Genomic DNA, 19197 nt, shown 5'->3' with positions numbered 1-19197 from the left:
TTCTGTTAAAAACAAATTAGGTCACTTGCAAGAGGACATTTGGTGGGTGTACCATATCTCTTGTGAGCTGCTGGATAAAATAAAGGGTTTTCTTTATGAGTGTGAGACCCGTAACCAGGCCTGAAACGCTCCGCTCGGCCTGAGCACTCAGATCCTCCACATCCTCCATCCGCTCTGAGTCTGGACATAAATAACCACTGAAACTCATCTGCTGAACCCCCAACCGCTCTGCCGTGTCCTGCCTTGCACACAGGAACTTCACCATCAAAAACTACACACAGAAAGACAGAAAGAGTGGATGTTAATTAAGTGTTACAATTTTTTTCCCCCCAAAAGGGTTAATGACATACTGTAATTCCTGTCCGTTTAGGTTTTTTGGCACATTTACATAACTTGCCATTTTGGTATCTTTGCACTTACTGTGGGAAAGCTACTGCGTTATTTTATCATGACAAAAAAAGATTGTCTCAAGTCAGTGTTTAAACAGTCTGCATTTTATTGCTTACTGTCCAATGTGTGTTACCATAACCACGATTTTTGCTTTAAAAAAAAAAAAAGATTAGTCTAATTTTTTTTTTTGTGGCAGTGTCAAGAGCAAACTATCAAAGAAAGAAAGAAAGAATCCATACTTTTGACACTCTGCATTGTTGCAGCTTGATCTCCACGTCGTTCCAGTCCTCTTCCACCTCAAACCAGCCAATGGGCTCATCCTCACTGGTCTCTGGCATCCTTGTGCTGGAGTGGGTGTGTTTGTGTGTGAATGTGATACACATGACGACAGTGTGTAGGGTACAGAGGCAGATAACAGAGAGGTCAACTGCCTCACAGAAACATTCTCACTGAATTTACAGCCATCTTGGCCGTGTGCACATGTGCAAAGACTAAAAACACTCTCAAATGCAATGGCAAGACAATGCATTCTCACGCTATACTTCACACTCACACAGGCTGCACTCTCTCACACATTCCTAAACAAGCACCATTTAAAGTTCATGTGATCAATATTGGCTGTCTCTTATGAGCAACAATGTTAAATGAACTCCAGATAAATAAATCAACAACTAATCACGTTACAGACTAAGAATGTGACATACCTGTCTTGGACAAATTCTTTATAGTCTTTGTAGTCCCAGCTGTCATACTTTTTGAATCTTTTGAAGTGTTTATCTGCATCAAATGCCTCGCTGTCATTGTAGGCAAACATCAAGCCACATTTAGCACCAATAGCTCCTTTACGCACCTGAAGCGTAGGAACACAGCAGTGCTTTAAAATCAGTTTGTATGCTTCCAACTGACATTTATTTGACTACCATATTGACAGAACATATTCTAATTTCATATTTAAGAAGTATGAAGCACAAATGCTCAAGTGTGTACTAAAGCTTCTCTCACTTTTATCTTGATCTGTGTGACCTGGAAGCAGCTCTGGTTTTCAGTGGAGAGAATCACACTGGCTTTCCTCTTTCCATTCTCTGTCAGAAAACCTGCAGGTACAAATGAAGCATCCCTTTGTGAGTGCCAACTTTGCATGAGATTCTTTCTAAACATTACAGATGACCAAAAAAAGCAGCACATTCATATTGCTTTTTTCCACAGAGAAAGTTAATTCTTTTAAAGCACAAAGCTGTTTAAAAGGCATCGCTATTCACCCCAGCACTTCGGTGATTTATCTGTGAAGCACTCGACCAAAATACCCATCTCTACTCCAAATAAAACCAGGACTGAGTGGAATGTTATGCATGATTTGCGTACCATCTCCAGTATTTGGCTCCGTCAGCATGTTTTCTGGGCCAGACTTCTCCTCTTTACTCTTCACATCACATGCCTGCAGATGGAGCTGGATAGATTTACCTACACACACACACACACGGTTTACAACTATTACAAAGTTGTAGCATAAATCGCAAATGCAGCTAACCCCTATATTTCTAAACAAATGAAAATATACACCTCTCCTAAATAAGTGCTATATATATATAGTGGTGTGAAAAAGTGTTGGCCCCCTTCCTGATTTCTTATTTTTTTGCATATTTGTCACACTTTAATGTTTCAGATCATCAAACAAATTTAAATATTAGTAAAAGATAACACAAGTGAACACAACATGCAGTTTTTAAATGAAGGTTTTTATTATTAAGGGAAAACAAAATCCAAAACTACATGGCCCTGTGTGAAAAAGTGTATGCCCCCTAAACCTAATAACTGGTTCGGCCACCCTTAGCAGCAACAACTGCAATCAAGCATTTGCGATAACTTGCAATGAGTCTGTTACAGCGCTGTGGAGGAATTTTGGTCCACTCATCTATGCAGAATTGTTGTAAATCAGCCACATTGGAGGGTTTTCGAGCATGAACCGTTTTCCCTTAATAATAAAAACCTTCATTTAAAAACTGCATGTTGTGTTTACTTGTGTTATCTTTGACTAATATTTAAATTTGTTTGATGATCTGAAACATTAAAGTGTGACAAACATGCAAAAAAAAAAAGAAATCAGGAAGGGGGCCAACACTTTTTCACACCACTGTATATATATATATATATATATATATTTATAATTCAGAATTGAACAAGGATACAAATTACACAATGATTGAAGTTTTTTCAAGTTTGTAGGTTTTCAGGCACAGAAACAGAATAATCAAATGTAAAATAGCATTGCATAGTCTTCACTGCATAAATTAAATATAGATTAATTCTTGTTAAAACTACAAAAGTAATTCAGTCAGGAGCAGTGAGTGATTTTGTCTTTTTTTTTCTTGGATTAACATTAAAGGGTTAGTTCACCCAAAAACGAAATTTAGCCTGTGTTTTACTCTCCCTCGAAGCATCCTAGGTGTATGTGACTTTCTTCATTCAGATGAATCCAATCTGAGTTAAATTAAAAATTGTCCTGGCCCCTCCAAGCCTTACAATGGGGGTAAGCGGGTGCTCGGTTGTCAACACTTCAGAATAAAGTGCGCGCATCCATAATAAAATTTCCCTCACACGGCTCTGGGGGGGTGAATAAAGGCCCCTGTAGCGAATCCATGCGTTTTTGTAAGATAAATATCCATATTTCAAACGTAATAAACACTTTTTTTCTCACTTCCGCTGACTGTGGTACACGGAAGACATGCAGACGGATGACGTAGGACATAGGCGTCGTGCGCGCGCCTCTGAGAAATGCAGGAGCAAAGGAAGCAAAGTTTCCTTACTTTAGCAAAGGAAAACCAGTCTCCTCTTGGCTTATATCGAAATCCTCCGACATTTTTCTTTACAAATCCTCGTTTTGTGCTTCTAATTTGTGACTGGCGTTTTGTTTTGTTCTCTCTCCACGCAACGCCAACGTCCTACGTCATCCGCCGGAACGCCTTCCGCATATGACAGAATACCAGAAGTGAGAGAAAAGTGTTTAATACGTTTGAAATATGGATATTTATCTTACAAAAACGCATGGATTCGCTACAGGAGGCCTTTATTCACCCCCCGGAACCGTGTGAGGGATGTTTTATTATGGATGCGCGCACTGTATTTCACGTCTTCTGAACTGTTGACAACCGAACACCCGTTTACCCCCACTGAAAGGCTTGGAGGGGCCAGGACAATTTTTAATATAACTCCGATTGGATTCGTCTGAAAGAAAAAAAGTCACATACACATAGGATGCTTCGAGGGTGAGTAAAACACAGGCTAATTTTCATTTTTGGGTGAACTAACCTTTTAAGGACACACCGACAGCAGCTAGTAAATTAGGCAGAACATGGGTGCTGAATTAAGTTCTTTCGCATCTTTTTGCACTTGAATGTTTAAATTGACAAGGTGTATTTGTTCGTTCAATCACAAGAAGATGCAAAAGAGAACTCAATTTGATGTTTGCGTGCTGTCTGAGATGCGGCTCTCTGTGTGCTCACCGAACACAGCACGCGAGTACTCAGTTGAGTTCTTCTGCATCTTCTTTTGCTTGAATGCTTTAAAATCTCTTGAATGTTTAAACAGGCATGGCTTAAAAATCATGTGCAAATTATAAGCTTTCGTGATGACACGCAGCAGTGGCCCGTCAACTGTCCTGAGGGTCTTTCATGCTGGCTTCGGGCAGTTGGTGCCCGAAGCCATCCCCCCCCCCATCCCCCTAGGAATTTTCAGTACTAAAATCACTGAAATAAAAACTGAAATAAAAAATAAAGTTAAAAAGGAATATTTTTTAAAAAAATAAAAAAACTAATATGACAAAAGCACAAAACAAAAATAACTAAAAAGTTACACTAAAATTACACTGAAAACATAAAACTAAAAGCTAATTCCAAATATGAATACATATTATAATAGTATATAAATAAGGCTAAAATAAAACTGATCTAAATACAGTACATCTTTTCCTGCAGTTCACTTTCATAAACAGTCATTAGGATCATCATGTGGGAGTTGACTGCATCGAAAATATTGAAAATCTTTTGGAACTAATGTGCATTACCGTTACGGTAGAGTAGTCTTAACCGGACCGACGCCATAGAGGCCAGCAGTGAGGAAGCTCTGTACTCTGAGTCCAGATGCTCACAGATACCAGACAGAGAGATGAGGACTTTAGCCACGCTGCCTCGAGCCAGAGCAAATGCTAACAGAGTCAGCTCAGCCTCAGGAGACACACAGCAGCTAGAGAGAGACAGGATGGTTAAAAGCAAAGCACTTCTGATAAGCCTTCTCAGCAGAGAAAGGCAGTGACCAATTAGGTTCAGATGAAACAGCTGTAATTATTCACTGATAGAAAACAGTTTTCCATTATTATCAGGTTGACTCGTATAATTAAAACCAAAAGGGGTATGTCGCTGTTGCCCTCCACGTCAGCATTGTTTTGACCTATTAATAACAGATTTAAATATGCTGAGCTGAGCTTGATGCTTACTCTGATATGCGCAGTAAAAAGCCGTCCACCTCTTCCAGAATGTTTGGAGAGAGGAATTTGGGAAACTCCATTGAAGAAGGCGTTAAGGACAGGGGCGGCATGTGCTGTAAGGCTTTCCTAGAGAAAAAAACAGCATAAAAAACAGTAAAATAACCTACTCTGAACAAATTAAGGGATTCATCAATATAAAAACATTCATATATACTGTATGTATATAGCAATTTTTTATGTGTTTGAAAGAAGTCTCTTATGTTCACCAAGGCTGCATTTATTTGATCAAAAATACAGCAAAAACATAAATATTGTGAAATACTATTAAAATTTAATATAACTGTTTTCTATTTTAATATATTTTAAAGTGTCATTTATTCCTGGGATGGAAAAGCTGAAATTTTAGCAGCCATTACTCCAGTGTTTAGTGTCACATGACCCTTTATAAACCATTCTAATATGCTGAAAACACTTGTGCTGCTTAATATTTTTGTGGAAACAATGATACATTTTTTCAGGTTTCTTAGATGAATAGAAAGCTGAAAAGAAGAACATTTATTTGAAATAGAAATCATTTGTAACATTATAAAAGTCTTTAATGTCACTTTTGATCAATTTAATGCATCACTGATGAACAAAAGTAATCAATTCATTTTTTTTAAATATCTTACTGACCGCAAAATCTTGCATGGCAGTGTACATGTCTCAACAAATTAAAATCAAATTTTAAAATCAAAATGCACTAGGCAAAATAGAGAAAGAAACATACAGCTACCATCAGCTACAAATCAGTGTGTAGCATGTGACTATAACACAACACATTTAGTGCTATTACTGCCTTGCTTTTGTGAGAAGCAATATTCATTAGTCATTTCTCCTGACTTACTGTGTGCTCTGTAGGACGGTCTGCGCAAGCACAGGATTGGTTTCCATGGAAGCGGTGACGAGCGACGTGAGGAGAGACAGATACCATATAGCTGAGGCGTCGGATACCGAAACCTCTTTACTCTTGGTGATCTGGTAGCCCATTGTCTTCAGACCATGAATACGTGTGTCACAGCCATCGCTGAGGCAGCGCTTAATGTTTATCTGAATAACTGAGAGACAAAAGGAAGATCAGTGTAAGTTTACAAGAGCTTTCTGACTAGTATATACTTGGAATAAACAGAAATTACAGTCACTCTTTACATTCCACTCACAGTCTGCAAATTCTGTGAACATCTATCGTTCTATCATTCAAAAGGTTGGGGAATAGTACGATTTTTTTTGAAGATGTCAATACTTGTATTCGGTGAGGATGCATTAAATTGATCAAAAGTGACAGTAGAGACATTTATAATGTCACAAAAGGTTTCTATTTCAAATAAATGTGGATCTTTTGAATCTACTATTCATAAAGGATCTTGAAAAAATATATATTAGTCTCCACAAAAATATTAAGCAGAACAACATATTTCAACACTGATGATAATAATAATAATAATAATAATAAATGTTTGTTGAGCAACAAATCAGCATCTAATATGCTGAAAACACTTGTGCTGCTTAATATTTTTGTGGAAACAATGATACATTTTTTCAGGTTTCTTAGATGAATAGAAAGCTGAAAAGAAGAACATTTATTTGAAATAGAAATCATTTGTAACATTATAAAAGTCTTTAATGTCACTTTTGATCAATTTAATGCATCACTGATGAACAAAAGTAATCAATTCATTTTTTTTAAATATCTTACTGACCGCAAAATCTTGCATGGCAGTGTACATGTCTCAACAAATTAAAATCAAATTTTAAAATCAAAATGCACTAGGCAAAATAGAGAAAGAAACATACAGCTACCATCAGCTACAAATCAGTGTGTAGCATGTGACTATAACACAACACATTTAGTGCTATTACTGCCTTGCTTTTGTGAGAAGCAATATTCATTAGTCATTTCTCCTGACTTACTGTGTGCTCTGTAGGACGGTCTGCGCAAGCACAGGATTGGTTTCCATGGAAGCGGTGACGAGCGACGTGAGGAGAGACAGATACCATATAGCTGAGGCGTCGGATACCGAAACCTCTTTACTCTTGGTGATCTGGTAGCCCATTGTCTTCAGACCATGAATACGTGTGTCACAGCCATCGCTGAGGCAGCGCTTAATGTTTATCTGAATAACTGAGAGACAAAAGGAAGATCAGTGTAAGTTTACAAGAGCTTTCTGACTAGTATATACTTGGAATAAACAGAAATTACAGTCACTCTTTACATTCCACTCACAGTCTGCAAATTCTGTGAACATCTATCGTTCTATCATTCAAAAGGTTGGGGAATAGTATGATTTTTTTTGAAGATGTCAATACTTGTATTCGGTGAGGATGCATTAAATTGATCAAAAGTGACAGTAGAGACATTTATAATGTCACAAAAGGTTTCTATTTCAAATAAATGTGGATCTTTTGAATCTACTATTCATAAAGGATCTTGAAAAAATATATATTAGTCTCCACAAAAATATTAAGCAGAACAACATATTTCAACACTGATGATAATAATAATAATAATAATAATAAATGTTTGTTGAGCAACAAATCAGCATATTAGAATGATTTCTGAAGGATCATGTGACACTGAAGACTGTAGAGTAATGGCTGCTGAAAATCAACTTTACCCTCACAGGAATAAATAACATTATAAAATATATTAAAATAGAAAACAATTACGGTATTTTAAATTGTAATAATATTTCACAACATTAGCGGCTTTACTGTATTTTTGATCAAATAAATGCAGCCTTGGTGAATATAAGACTTCTTTCAAAATCCCCAAACTTTTGAATAGTAGTGCACAAATTCAACTAGGGATGCAACAACTAATCGATCAAATCGATTATTATAGATTATGAAAATCATCGGCAACTATTCTCATTATCGATTAGTCGGGTCTGCCCACAGTTGCACGTCCAACTTCAGCCGGTCGCGTCAAATTACTGACAAAGCACTGAATGACGCATTTCTATGGACAAAATGCATCTAAAAAATAGTGGAGGAAACATAATGGGATGCTGTGGGAGAGTTACGTGATCCAAGCTGCCCAAATGAGAATTCTTTAGGTTAAGCTTTAAGCTAATGCATTAGCGTAATGGCTTGCCCTGTCAGGCGCTTTGACAGACGATGCGTGTGCGTCCTCGCGCAAAAACTTTCAGTTTACGGTCATATCCTTATGTATAAATGTCACAAATTCACGCGAGCATTTCCATTTTTGCGCATAAAGGTCCGTCCTGACAGTCTGTTAAATTTTAATCTTTACTGAATGAGCACCAGCGCGTGCACGGGCGTCAGACAGACGGAAAACAGACAATAATCAGCGCAAAAACATTTATTGTGCTGAAATATCTGTTGTTGAAAGTTAAATTAAGGTTTAAAAGTCAACATGCATTGCGAGTATTTTATGAGAGTAGGAACTGTAAGGGGAAAACAGCGTGTAATTGTCTAAATATAAATATCAGACGCTTCATAACCGCCTTTTACAGGATAAAGAAATGACAGTAAGACGTGACTGTGGTCAAATGAACGTGTGTTCCTGCAGAACAGTACTCTTACCTATTGGTTACAACTTAGTTTGTGATTTTATTAGTCTTTATCATCTTTATTATTAAATTTTTAATGCAGAGATTTAAACTATATTCACTATATACAATGCTAAACAAATTTATTTAAAAAAATGTATGGAAGGTTTTTAACAAATTATGGTTTGTGCCACTGCTGCTCTAAACTAACAGTACTGGTGATTACCAAAATCATTTTTTAGCTTTCTGTATTGGTTAGTCCTCCAATATGCGTAAGCTCTTTAGTAACAGTAGTAGGCTGTTTCTAATGCTATAATATAATTATTGCTGTTATCTATGAAAGAAAGAGAGCTTTAAAGTTTTTTTTTTTTTCAGATACCCAATTAGTCAAAAAGTACATAAACAATGCCAGCAAGAATGCAAGCTGTTATATGAAGGGCATAGGAGGTCATTTTTGTTATGTGAATAAATAGCATTTAAGCATTCAGTTGGCAAATTTGTTTTAAGGACATTGGGCAGAATGTGGAATAGTGTGTTTTTGTCAATAAAATAAAAAAAAATTTTTTTTTTAAATCTGATTAATCTGAAAAAAAAAAAATTTTAAATTAAAATAATCGACCAACTAATCGATTATCAAAATAATCGATAGTTGCAGCCCTAAATTCAAACTTCAAACAGAAAATTCTGCTGTACAAGTGTGTGCTCACAAGGATGGCTGATGTTGGCGTTATCCAGTAGCGGTACGTAACCCGTGACGTTACTGGGGATCCTCACATCTCTGATCTCCTGCAGGGAGCGCCGGTTCTTTCCTACAGCTATAGACACCAGCTGTGGCATGTAGCTGTGGTCATTAGATGCTACCGCAATGGCCAGCCGTCTCAAAACTATGTCTGGCTTCAGTTTTAACCTGTGAAAGTGGTGAGTCAGAGGAAGTGGTAATATTTAACTAATTATTTAGCGAAGGTAATGGAATGTGTTGCATCATCAGCTATAATTTAATTCCATGTAGATGCACCAATGAAATGGACAGCTTGCCTTATCCAGTGTGAGCGAGCGCTACCGTCCGACTGCCAGAAAGACACGGTCTCACCATTGGTCATCTTGTTGATATCTGCACTATTGGATGAAGCCTCGATGAAGCTGTAGCACTGGGTGACCACCTTAACTTTATCCACATCTGGGTCATGATTGAGCTCCGCTCTGTACTGGATGTCTAGATCTGAGAGGACAGCCAGCAGAATATGAATATGAAGAACAAAGGAGATGGAGGACAATGTTCTCATATATTATCCACAGTAAACTGCACCTCTAGCAGCACAAAATGGAAACGGATTTTTATTTAATTATTCTTTCCAATTGAGTGCTGCAGGAATAATGAGCCCTATAACTAGCAGAAAACTTCTGGTTCCATTGTCCCAAAGTGTTTTGAATGGGGTTTTGATTAGAGGCACAATATGTAAGATTTTTTTATTAAAATATCCAAAAACCACTAGAACAGTGTTATATATTTTGCTGACTTGTGTACTTACATTATCCCAAATGTTTTGAAGAATGTTTAAATCCAGAGAAATAAGCAATTTTAACTAGTGACACGGATCGTGTCTATAGAGTCATTGTGTCGCCTGCCAATGGCGTCATAACCCCTCGATCAAACTACGCCTTTGCCTCTTTGTTTATTTTGAATATGCGCCCTCTAGCGGCGAAAATTACATATTGTGCCTTTAAATGTCTGAAATAAGGTCTGTGATTAACACAACCTTAATATATTTTCAAGTTTTATTGTACGAATTAAAATACATCAGTATACCTGATTTTTTTTTTAATGATTTTATGCATTTTGAGTTGCTAATAAGTGGCTAAATGGGACTACAGAGGTCATTGAGGACATTATATGTCATCGAACAGGAAAACTCATCTACTCATTAGTTTGCTTTCACAGTCGCGTTGCGTTTATACTCGCACTCCTGCAAACTATTCTAACTCAAACTTTCCAACTTGTAGATTTTATATTAAGATTGAAAGCATTGTTAGAAGCTTAGTGGTGGTGATGTTGAAGTCATATAACTGTGATGTAGTTTATTTACAGCCTAGCTTTAGCTTTTTACTTTGGTGATTGCATTTAGGCTTCAAAGTCGTGGCCTAATGGTTAGAGAGTTGGACAAAGGTCACGGGTTCGAGTCTCGGTACCGGCAGGGATTGTAGGTGGGGGAAGTGAATGTACAGCTCTCTCTTCCACCTGCAATATCACGACTGAGGTGAGACCCTTGACCAGGCCACCGAACCTCAAACTGCTCCCCGGGCGCATCAGCAAAAAAATAGCTGCCCACTGCTTCGGGTGTGTGTTCACGGTGTGTGTGTGTGTGTGTGTTCACTACTCACTGCTGTGTGTGTGCAGTTGGATGGGATAAATGCAGAGCACAAATTTCTGAGTATGGGACACCATATACTTGGCCACACGTCACGTCACTGTCACTTTAAAAATGAATGAAAGCTGTGCTCATTTGTAAAGATTATCTTGATGAACAAAACATGTAAGAATCTTAAACTTTTGTTGGTCACAGAGCTCATTTTCTGCAATAATCCAAAAGCCAATGAAAATCCCTATTGGATGGAACCAGGGTGATGCTCACTTCTGAGTTGGCCTACAAAAATATGTCATCCCTGCAGCACTATACAATAATTGTTGTTACCACTCCACCCTCCATTTACCTTTCTCCTTCTGTAACAGGTAATCCAGGAAGTCCTGCACAACAGATGACCTCATGGTGCAGATGCTGTTGTAGCCTTCCAGCACAGGGAATGGGATGGCGCTGCTGGGAATGCGATTCCGGTGCAAGAATTTCAGGATTTTGGAGGCATGTGCTTTGAGACGGTCCTTGGACTTGGAGAAGATATCCACAAATCCTGGATGAGCATGAAGGGTAAAAGAGGACAACAACTGGGTCAAACATTGAGAATCATTTGCATAGTCACCTGGCATGCTCAACTTTGGACATCTGAGCTCCTGTCGCCATTGCATTCAAATAAATAAGCATGTTCATTCAGGTCTGCTTCCCCACCTGGTGTCAAAGAGCATGCCTGAAACTGCCTGATCACATGACTGAGTTCTCCCTGCAGGTTGGCTCCATTGGAGCTTTTCAGTGCCGTGAGCATGTTCTCCACATCAACAATCCCATCACCCTCAGCATCAAACTGACCAAAGGCCTAAAGAGCACAAATGGAAGAGATTATTTTTTTTTTTTTTGTCTGTACATTCCGTGACAATAATATTAGGTTGAGGTATCACACAAAGGAGAAGACAAACAGAAAACAAAAGGAAGACAACAACAACTAGTCTCTCTAGCTCTCTCAAATCAGTTGTCCATTTCACCTATATAAACACACTCGAGCCAGCATGAGAATCATTTGTAAAGCAAATGAAAGTGACGACTAATGTATAAATCAGTATAGCCTTTTTTCAGAAAGCACTAACAAAATGTACCATAGTACAACAACATTTTTGGATATATCTAGAATACCACATAAATAACATAGTACATGAATAAAGAAATTATTCAGCACCAAGATATATATCAAAGCACCACACTATAAACAGACTGAACTATACTTTTGTCTGGGTTCTGAAGGTGTGCTGTGAGCCAATCCCAGAATAACACATTCATCCAATATAATTTGCTCCGGATAGGCTTTAAATTTAATCAGAGTTGGGGGAAGAGGAGGATGTGATTATGGATGCCCACTAAAAATCTCTATGGTTTATATACTGTATATTTGGCAAAAAATGTATTTGTCAATCACAAATCTAACCTTTAAAATAGATTCCTACAGCTGAGTTTCTGACTCTTTACTGCCAATTTGTATATGTAAAATAAATAGAAAAACATTTAGTTTACTTATACAAATTTGTAATCAGTAGTCAGAATGACAGCTGTAGAAATCTGTAAAAAGATATATTTATTATTGCCAAATTGTATTTGCTAAAGCATTTCTTATAATCTTTTTATTGACAAGAAGTACAGCACAGCAATACATATTCTATATACTGGCACTAGATGAGTCTGACTACTCAGAGGTCGATATCAGTCAGTGTAATCAAACCCTGTAGCTACCAATCAAAAAGAAAGACAAAGCAAATCTAATAAGACAGTCCTATGATGAGCTGAAATGCTGTCAAGATTGGATGTGATCTAGGTGGGGAAAGCCAATAAACAGCCTTTATCAAATGTGTGATAGATAGTGATTACACTATATAACCACTCAGAGTAGAGAGCAAGCTATGTGCTTAATTCCACAACTTTGAGTTGTTTGTCACAGCTAAATAATACTTATTTACTAATTAGTCATTTAGGTGACAGGGACGTTTCGCTGAAGTGCACTATAGTGAGAGTTCATAAATCACCCTTCTTTGGCCTTGAACCTACAAACTCTGTTACCAGCCGAGACTTGGCATGAACCACTAGGCTACAGTAGGTCATTGCTCATCTGAGTGACATGTCTCATCACCTCCTCGCACTCATCTCTGGGCGCGTCTCTGCTCTCCAGCATCTCACAGAACTGCTCCAGTGTGACGGACTCCTCTCCGCGGCTCAGCCGCTCCTCCAGCCAGCGCACTAGAGCACTCTCGTTGCGCGCCAGCACCGACTCCGAAATGGCGACCCACGAGTCGCTCATACGGGCCGCTGCCTCTCGCAGCTTCACCTGCTCAAGCAGAGCTGCAGGAGTGGGGAGTCCATAGTTCGGGGCCGGCGGGTTCGCCGAACCTCTTCCGCTTCTCCCCGGACCGGAGCCTGCCGCTGCTCCTCCTCCTCCTCCTCCACCGCCTCCGCCGCCGTCGCCACCACCTCCGTTGCCGGCCCTGTTGCCTGTGGCCGCAGAGGCCGGGCTGCCCTCAGCGAACACGGGACTCTCCGTTTCTACGTCCTCCTCGTCGCCGCTCCCAGCGCCACATCCTCCCTCCGCGTTCCCCATCGTGTTCTGCGGCTTCGGGCTCTCTTCCGATTGCCTCGAACCCAGGTTTCAAGCTAAGTTTTAGTGTTAGGGTTGATTAGTCCAGGGTGCTTTTCCCGTCAGCGCGTTCCTCCGCTGTCACTACCGCATTGACTGGCTCCGCCAGCTGACGTCATGTTTGTCAGCAAAAAACCAAACTTTGGTCCTTCCGTGAGCTCAGCGACGCCCGCTGCGCTGTAAACACGCCCCCTAGCGTCCACCTCCAGTACTCACAAATCACTGTTTCAAATTATAACATTTTTGTAACGTAAATTATGTAATTTTTTAAATGTTGGACGGGAAATAAATAAATATGTGCTCATATTTGAAGTTGATGTTCAGTGATGATGTCAGTTTGTAGGTCACCTGGAAAGCTAATTCTTAATATAAAAAATGATAAATTTTGTTTTAATAACAAAGTTATTGGAAAGCTGAACATTGCATATGCATGTGAATTCTGTAGACTGGAAAAGGCATTTGTTTTGTTGCATTTGTTTTATAATAGTAGTTGTATTTAAGATTTTTTGGGAAGGATTTAGAAACCTACATTAAAAGAATACTGGGGTGTGTGATAGAAATTTGTGTATTTGATGTGATTTTTTTTCTCAGAATGACATTTTGGAATATGAAGAATAATACAATGACAATGACAATACATTGCATTCGCTTATTTTGTTAGGAAAATACCACATACATAAAAAGAATGGTCTCTTTGAAAACCAAATTTCTTACCTTTTATAAATAACTTAAAATTATACATAAACCTTTTGGAACAATCTAAAAACAAACAAATAAATAAATAAAAAATCTGTAAACGTAATGTTTTAAAAAGCACTGAAATGTATGTAACTTCTGTTTTCTAGCAACTTCTGTTGTTAATGATGTGACTATGTAATAACTCTTGTTCTTGTGGCACTTGTTAAAAAAAGATTCATTATTTGAAACCATAGACTGTTTGAAACACTTTAAATTTCAGTTGGCAACTAAAAATTAAATGATTTTAAGATTTATCATAATTTTGGCAAAATCTCATACATTTACAAACAGAATTTCATAGTCTTATTCTGAGAGTAACCAGGCCATACTTTGACAGTTTTACGTTCTTTCAAAGAGAGAGAGCAAGCGCAAATCCTGGCAGCGGCAGGTCGCAGCGCCACTTCCGGTGGCATCCCCAGCTGCCACTAGTCGTTTCTGGCAGCTGCCACGGTTTTTCTCGCCGTTTCTTCAGTTTGCTAGGTAAAACTATACTGTTCTCAGTGGCGTGCGGTGGAGTTTTTTTTTTTAATGATAATGCAAAGTTCCCACAATTGTATTATTATTATTATTATTATTATACATTTTTATGTATCAGCTGCCAGGGTTCTTGCCAGGAGTCAAAGGGAGCTGCCAGAGTTCGTGGCAGCTGCCACGGTTTTTCTCGCCGTTTCTGCAGTTTGCTCGGTAAAAACTACGCTATATGATAACGCTGTGGGCGTAGCCATCATTTCAGAAGTGAGGGGGACAGAAATGTTATATATATATATATATACACACACACACACATACACACACACACACACACATATGTATATATATATATATATATATACATGCACACCGTACCTTGCGAAAGTATTCATAGCCCTTCATATATATATATACTGTATATAGGAAATTTTATTTTGTCTCTTATTTCTTTCTTTTAATTGGCTAATAAATCAGATACACTGTTGGACAATAACCAATAAATGATTTGTTAATGTACTACAAACACTTTTTTTTCTTTCATTTTTATCCTTATTTCCCCACTGCCGCAGCAGTGTCTGCTCCTGCAGGAGCCTATCTGTATTTCTCTACTGCCGCAGCAGTGTCCGCTACCGCAGGAGTCTTTCTGTATTTTCCCAACTGCCGTAGCAGTGACCGCTCCCGCAGGTGCCTTTATCTGTATTTCCCCACTGCCGCAGCAGTGTCTGCTCCCGCAGGAGCCTTTTCTATCTTTCTCTACTTCTGCGATTGTTGCTGTCCTGTTCTAATTGCTTTTGGGGGAGCGCTTTTGTGCCTTTTCTGTATTTTCCCCACTGCCGCAGCAGTGCCTGCTCCCGCAGGAGCCTTTTCTGTATTTCTCTACTGCCGCAGCAGTGTCTGCTCCCACAGGAGCCTTTTCTATCTTTCTCTACTTCCGCGATTGTTGCTGTCCTGTTCTAATTGCTTTTGGGGGAGCGCTTTTGGGCCGAGCTGGACACCGAGCCAAACTCTTTGAGTCATTTAGCTCCTCCCGAAAAAATCTACACCCCTGGATAGCTGGATGCTTTTGTCCATATTAGGGATTTTCTGGTATGTCGTAAGTTCTTCTATATGAGTCCGTCTTGCACTTTCTGCGCGAGAGCGCCCTCTGCTGAATGAAATGGAAACGTATGAATGAAACACACACTGAATGAGAGTGTTGAGCGCTACGTGATGTTCATCTCACCTCATTCTGGGTACTAATAAAACATTAGGTCATGATTTTATTTGTCAACTGATGTTCAGCTGTTCTTTATAACTTTACCAGCGGGTGTCGCTGTTGGACAGTTACTTTATAAAAACTAGTGACTTTTACACTTTTTAATGTCACATTTTGTAATAATTGCGTTGTTTTATTTTTGTAATATCGATAACTTTCTCATCCAGTTTTTTTTTTCTCTAAAGAGACTGATGGCAGGCAACGACTGATGGAAGAAGCCGTTCAGCACACAAACATCAGAAATCCATTCATCTTAAATTAGGATCCTTGAGATTTTGCTTTGTATGTTTTTGCTGATTATTTTACATGCATTGTACATAATTTTCATGTGTCATGAAAATAATAAAAATGGAGGATAATATAAACATGGTACATGAATGAAATAACATTTTTGTAATATAAAATATCTGGCAAATATCTGTGGGATTCCTGATAAATGATACATAACAGTTAAATGAATTAATATACACACACACACACACACACACAAATACATGGTCACACTTTAGTTTTGGGTCCAATTCTCACAATTAACTAACTATTGACTTTTGCCCTATGCTTTTGCCTAAATAAACTATTAATTACTGTTCAGGTATGGGGTAAGATGTATAATATGGTCACGCATAATAAGGCATTAGTATGTGCTTTATGAGTACTAATAAACAGCTAATATAGTAACATGCAAGCAACTAGTTAATAATTAAAGTGTTACATTAAATAAATAAATAAATGTTTGTGTGTGCGTACAGTATTGGCTAGCGGCAGCTGGACACTTATGTGTGTTCTTTATGGGAAAATGCTAACGCAATTTTGCTAATTGGGTTCACATTCTGATCGCATCTGCTTGCTGGCATATAATATGCATCATCAAATCTTTTATTTAAAAACAAAGTGTAGTTTACAGCAGAAACGGCGACAAACGATCGTGAGTCCTGGCACGATCTCTGGCAGCTGATACATAAAAATGTCTAATAATAATTGTGGGAACTTTGTATCATCATTAAAAAAAAAAAAAACACCACTGCACGCCACTGAGAACAGTGTAGTTTTTACCGAGCAAACTGCAGAAACGGCGAGAAAAACAGTGGCAGCTGCCACGAACTCGAGTCTGTTCTCGCTGCAGCCTGCAGCACGATGACGTAGCTGGACTATATCCACTACGTAGTGGATATTTTACGCGCATGCGCTGTAGTAGGTCTCGAATAAATACATTTTATCATTTTGCAGACGCTTTTATCCACAGCGACTTAGTCTAACGACTTGGTCTAAGTGAAGTCTAACGCAGTACATGTAGCAGGGGTTTTTGACCTACATTACATATCTACACGATGACCTACATTACATATCTACAAACTACGCCATCGTTGCTTAAATAAAGTTTGAATACACTACTAGTTTAAAATCACAGTATAATATAATTTGTGTAAGCCTATGAAACACACCTAGGCCTATATCTCGTAATAATTACAGTTTAATTTACATTAAATACCAGCTTCAATGACAGCCCCACTTTGCGCATGCGCATTAAAATCCAATACTGCGCATGCTCGTCAAATCCAATACGTATTGGATCTGATCCAGCTACGTCATCGTGCTACAGGCTGCAGCGAGGACCTCTTGACGAACTCTGGCAGCTCCCTTTGACTCCTGGCAAGAACTCTGGCAGCTGATACATAAAACTGTATAATAATAATAATAATAATAATACATTAATAATAATAATAAAACAATTGTGGGATCTTTGCATCATCGTTTAAAAAAAAAAACTCCACCGCACGCCACTGAGAACAGTGTAGTTTTACCGAGCAAACTGAAGAAACGGCGAGAAAAACTGTGGCAGCTGCCAGAAACGACTAGTGGCAGCTGGGGATGCCACCGGAAGTGGCGCTGCGACCTGCCGCTGCCAGAGAGAGCGCCAGCCCCTGCTGCTTTCAAAGGCCAGCACGAGCCAAATCCTAGCCTATTTCTTTGAATTCTGTGTGCTTTATTTTGAAATTTGTCTTCGTGTACATTGTAATTCACCTTTTTCACTGTCGGTTGTTATCTATTGTGTTGATTAAGGTTGTTCACCGAATAATAATAAAAAAAAAAAAAATCACCTTTCAGCTTGTATTTTCCTAATACATTTGCGCATGCGCTGTCCAACCCAGCACAACACATTTTGACAAATGTGATATTGTTGATAACGATGTGTTGTTCGATACGGAATGCCATTGCTGTTTATTTTAAAAGCTGACTGCTTGACATTTTGTCCTCGTCTTTGTACATTGTACGCGCACAATGCTGAAATATTTGGTAGCTCTTATTTCAATATTCCTGGCCGTATGGACGGTGCCCGAGTGGCTCACATTCCCGATCTATGGCAATGTTGTGAATGTGCTAGAGTCGTGGCTGCGGCAGCAGGTCAGTAACGTGCGAGCGTCTGCACCGGTTCGCATGCTGACCGAAGATGAGCTGTCTTTATACAACGGAGGAGAGAACAGTAAAGGATTGTACCTGGCGATTTTAGGACGGGTGTTTGACGTTGAAAAGGGGAGGAAACATTACGGGCCTGGCGGCGGTTATCATTTCTTTACAGGCCAGATTTGGAGTGATGCTAACGCATAGAGATTGCTGAAATCTGTGTGACGTTTGTGCAGGGAAAGACGCATCAAGGGCGTTTATTACAGGTGATTTCACGGAGGCTGGCTTAACTAGCGATGTCTCGGATTTCACGGACTCCCAGATTGTGGCTCTGTATTACTGACTGTCATTTTATCAGAGGGACTACACTCCAGTGGGTGGGTACCAAATGACGTTCGGTGACCATTTTCATAGCGAGTTTCTAACTATTTGACTATTTCTTGCAGAATTCTGCGTTCATAAACAATTTTGAAAGAAAATACATTTTATTTTCAGATTTATAATTTAAAGAACTTAAAATGCTTGTAACTCTTCTATGGTGTAATAATTGTAATGCACTTTAGTTCTTTCATGAATGTCTTTATGCTTTTAAGTCCCATTGTTAAAAAATAATCATTTATAATAATATTTTACCCACAAATAAAAACTGTCATGAACAGGTGAGGCGAGTAAATGATGAGATATTTAATTTCAGGGTGAACTGACCCTTTTAAGGTCTCTCTCTCCTCTCCATGGCCCATGTGCTGCAGGTAAAACAGACTGGCCAATTCTACACAGAAAGCGGGCGGCCCACTGACGCTTTGCTACATGTCGAGGCTTTCTTGACTGAGGGGTTGAAGAAAAAGGCCCAAGCTCAGAGTGAGATGCAGCTGTACCCAGCCTGTAACTCGGAGTGGAGCGAAGCC

At 38.9% G+C, this 19197-nt stretch overlaps 1 protein-coding gene across 1 annotated transcript in view; it reads right to left on the bottom strand.

The window, feature by feature from the left end:
* Positions 1-13598, bottom strand: part of LOC107748500 (zinc finger ZZ-type and EF-hand domain-containing protein 1-like) — a 47179-nt gene extending 33581 nt beyond the window's left edge. The window contains exons 1-13 of the mRNA XM_016563292.1: positions 12925-13598; positions 11481-11625; positions 11131-11325; positions 9457-9640; positions 9129-9328; positions 6821-7031; positions 4880-4996; positions 4451-4629; positions 1753-1851; positions 1393-1484; positions 1095-1240; positions 630-735; positions 53-271 (exon numbers count right to left, since the gene is read on the bottom strand). Of these exons, the coding sequence (XP_016418778.1) occupies positions 53-271; positions 630-735; positions 1095-1240; positions 1393-1484; positions 1753-1851; positions 4451-4629; positions 4880-4996; positions 6821-7031; positions 9129-9328; positions 9457-9640; positions 11131-11325; positions 11481-11625; positions 12925-13389 (2358 nt within the window). The 5' untranslated portion in view covers positions 13390-13598. The remainder of the gene's footprint in view (positions 1-52; positions 272-629; positions 736-1094; positions 1241-1392; positions 1485-1752; positions 1852-4450; positions 4630-4879; positions 4997-6820; positions 7032-9128; positions 9329-9456; positions 9641-11130; positions 11326-11480; positions 11626-12924) is intronic.
* Between the last annotated feature and the right edge of the window lie 5599 nt (positions 13599-19197).

Source organism: Sinocyclocheilus rhinocerous, unplaced genomic scaffold (genome assembly GCF_001515625.1).
Source record: "Sinocyclocheilus rhinocerous isolate Xijiao unplaced genomic scaffold, SAMN03320098_v1.1 scaffold230, whole genome shotgun sequence".
NCBI classification, from domain to species: Eukaryota; Metazoa; Chordata; class Actinopteri; order Cypriniformes; family Cyprinidae; genus Sinocyclocheilus; species Sinocyclocheilus rhinocerous.
Note: the sequence above shows the minus strand (reverse complement) of the source record. Positions and strands in the feature narration are given on the sequence as shown.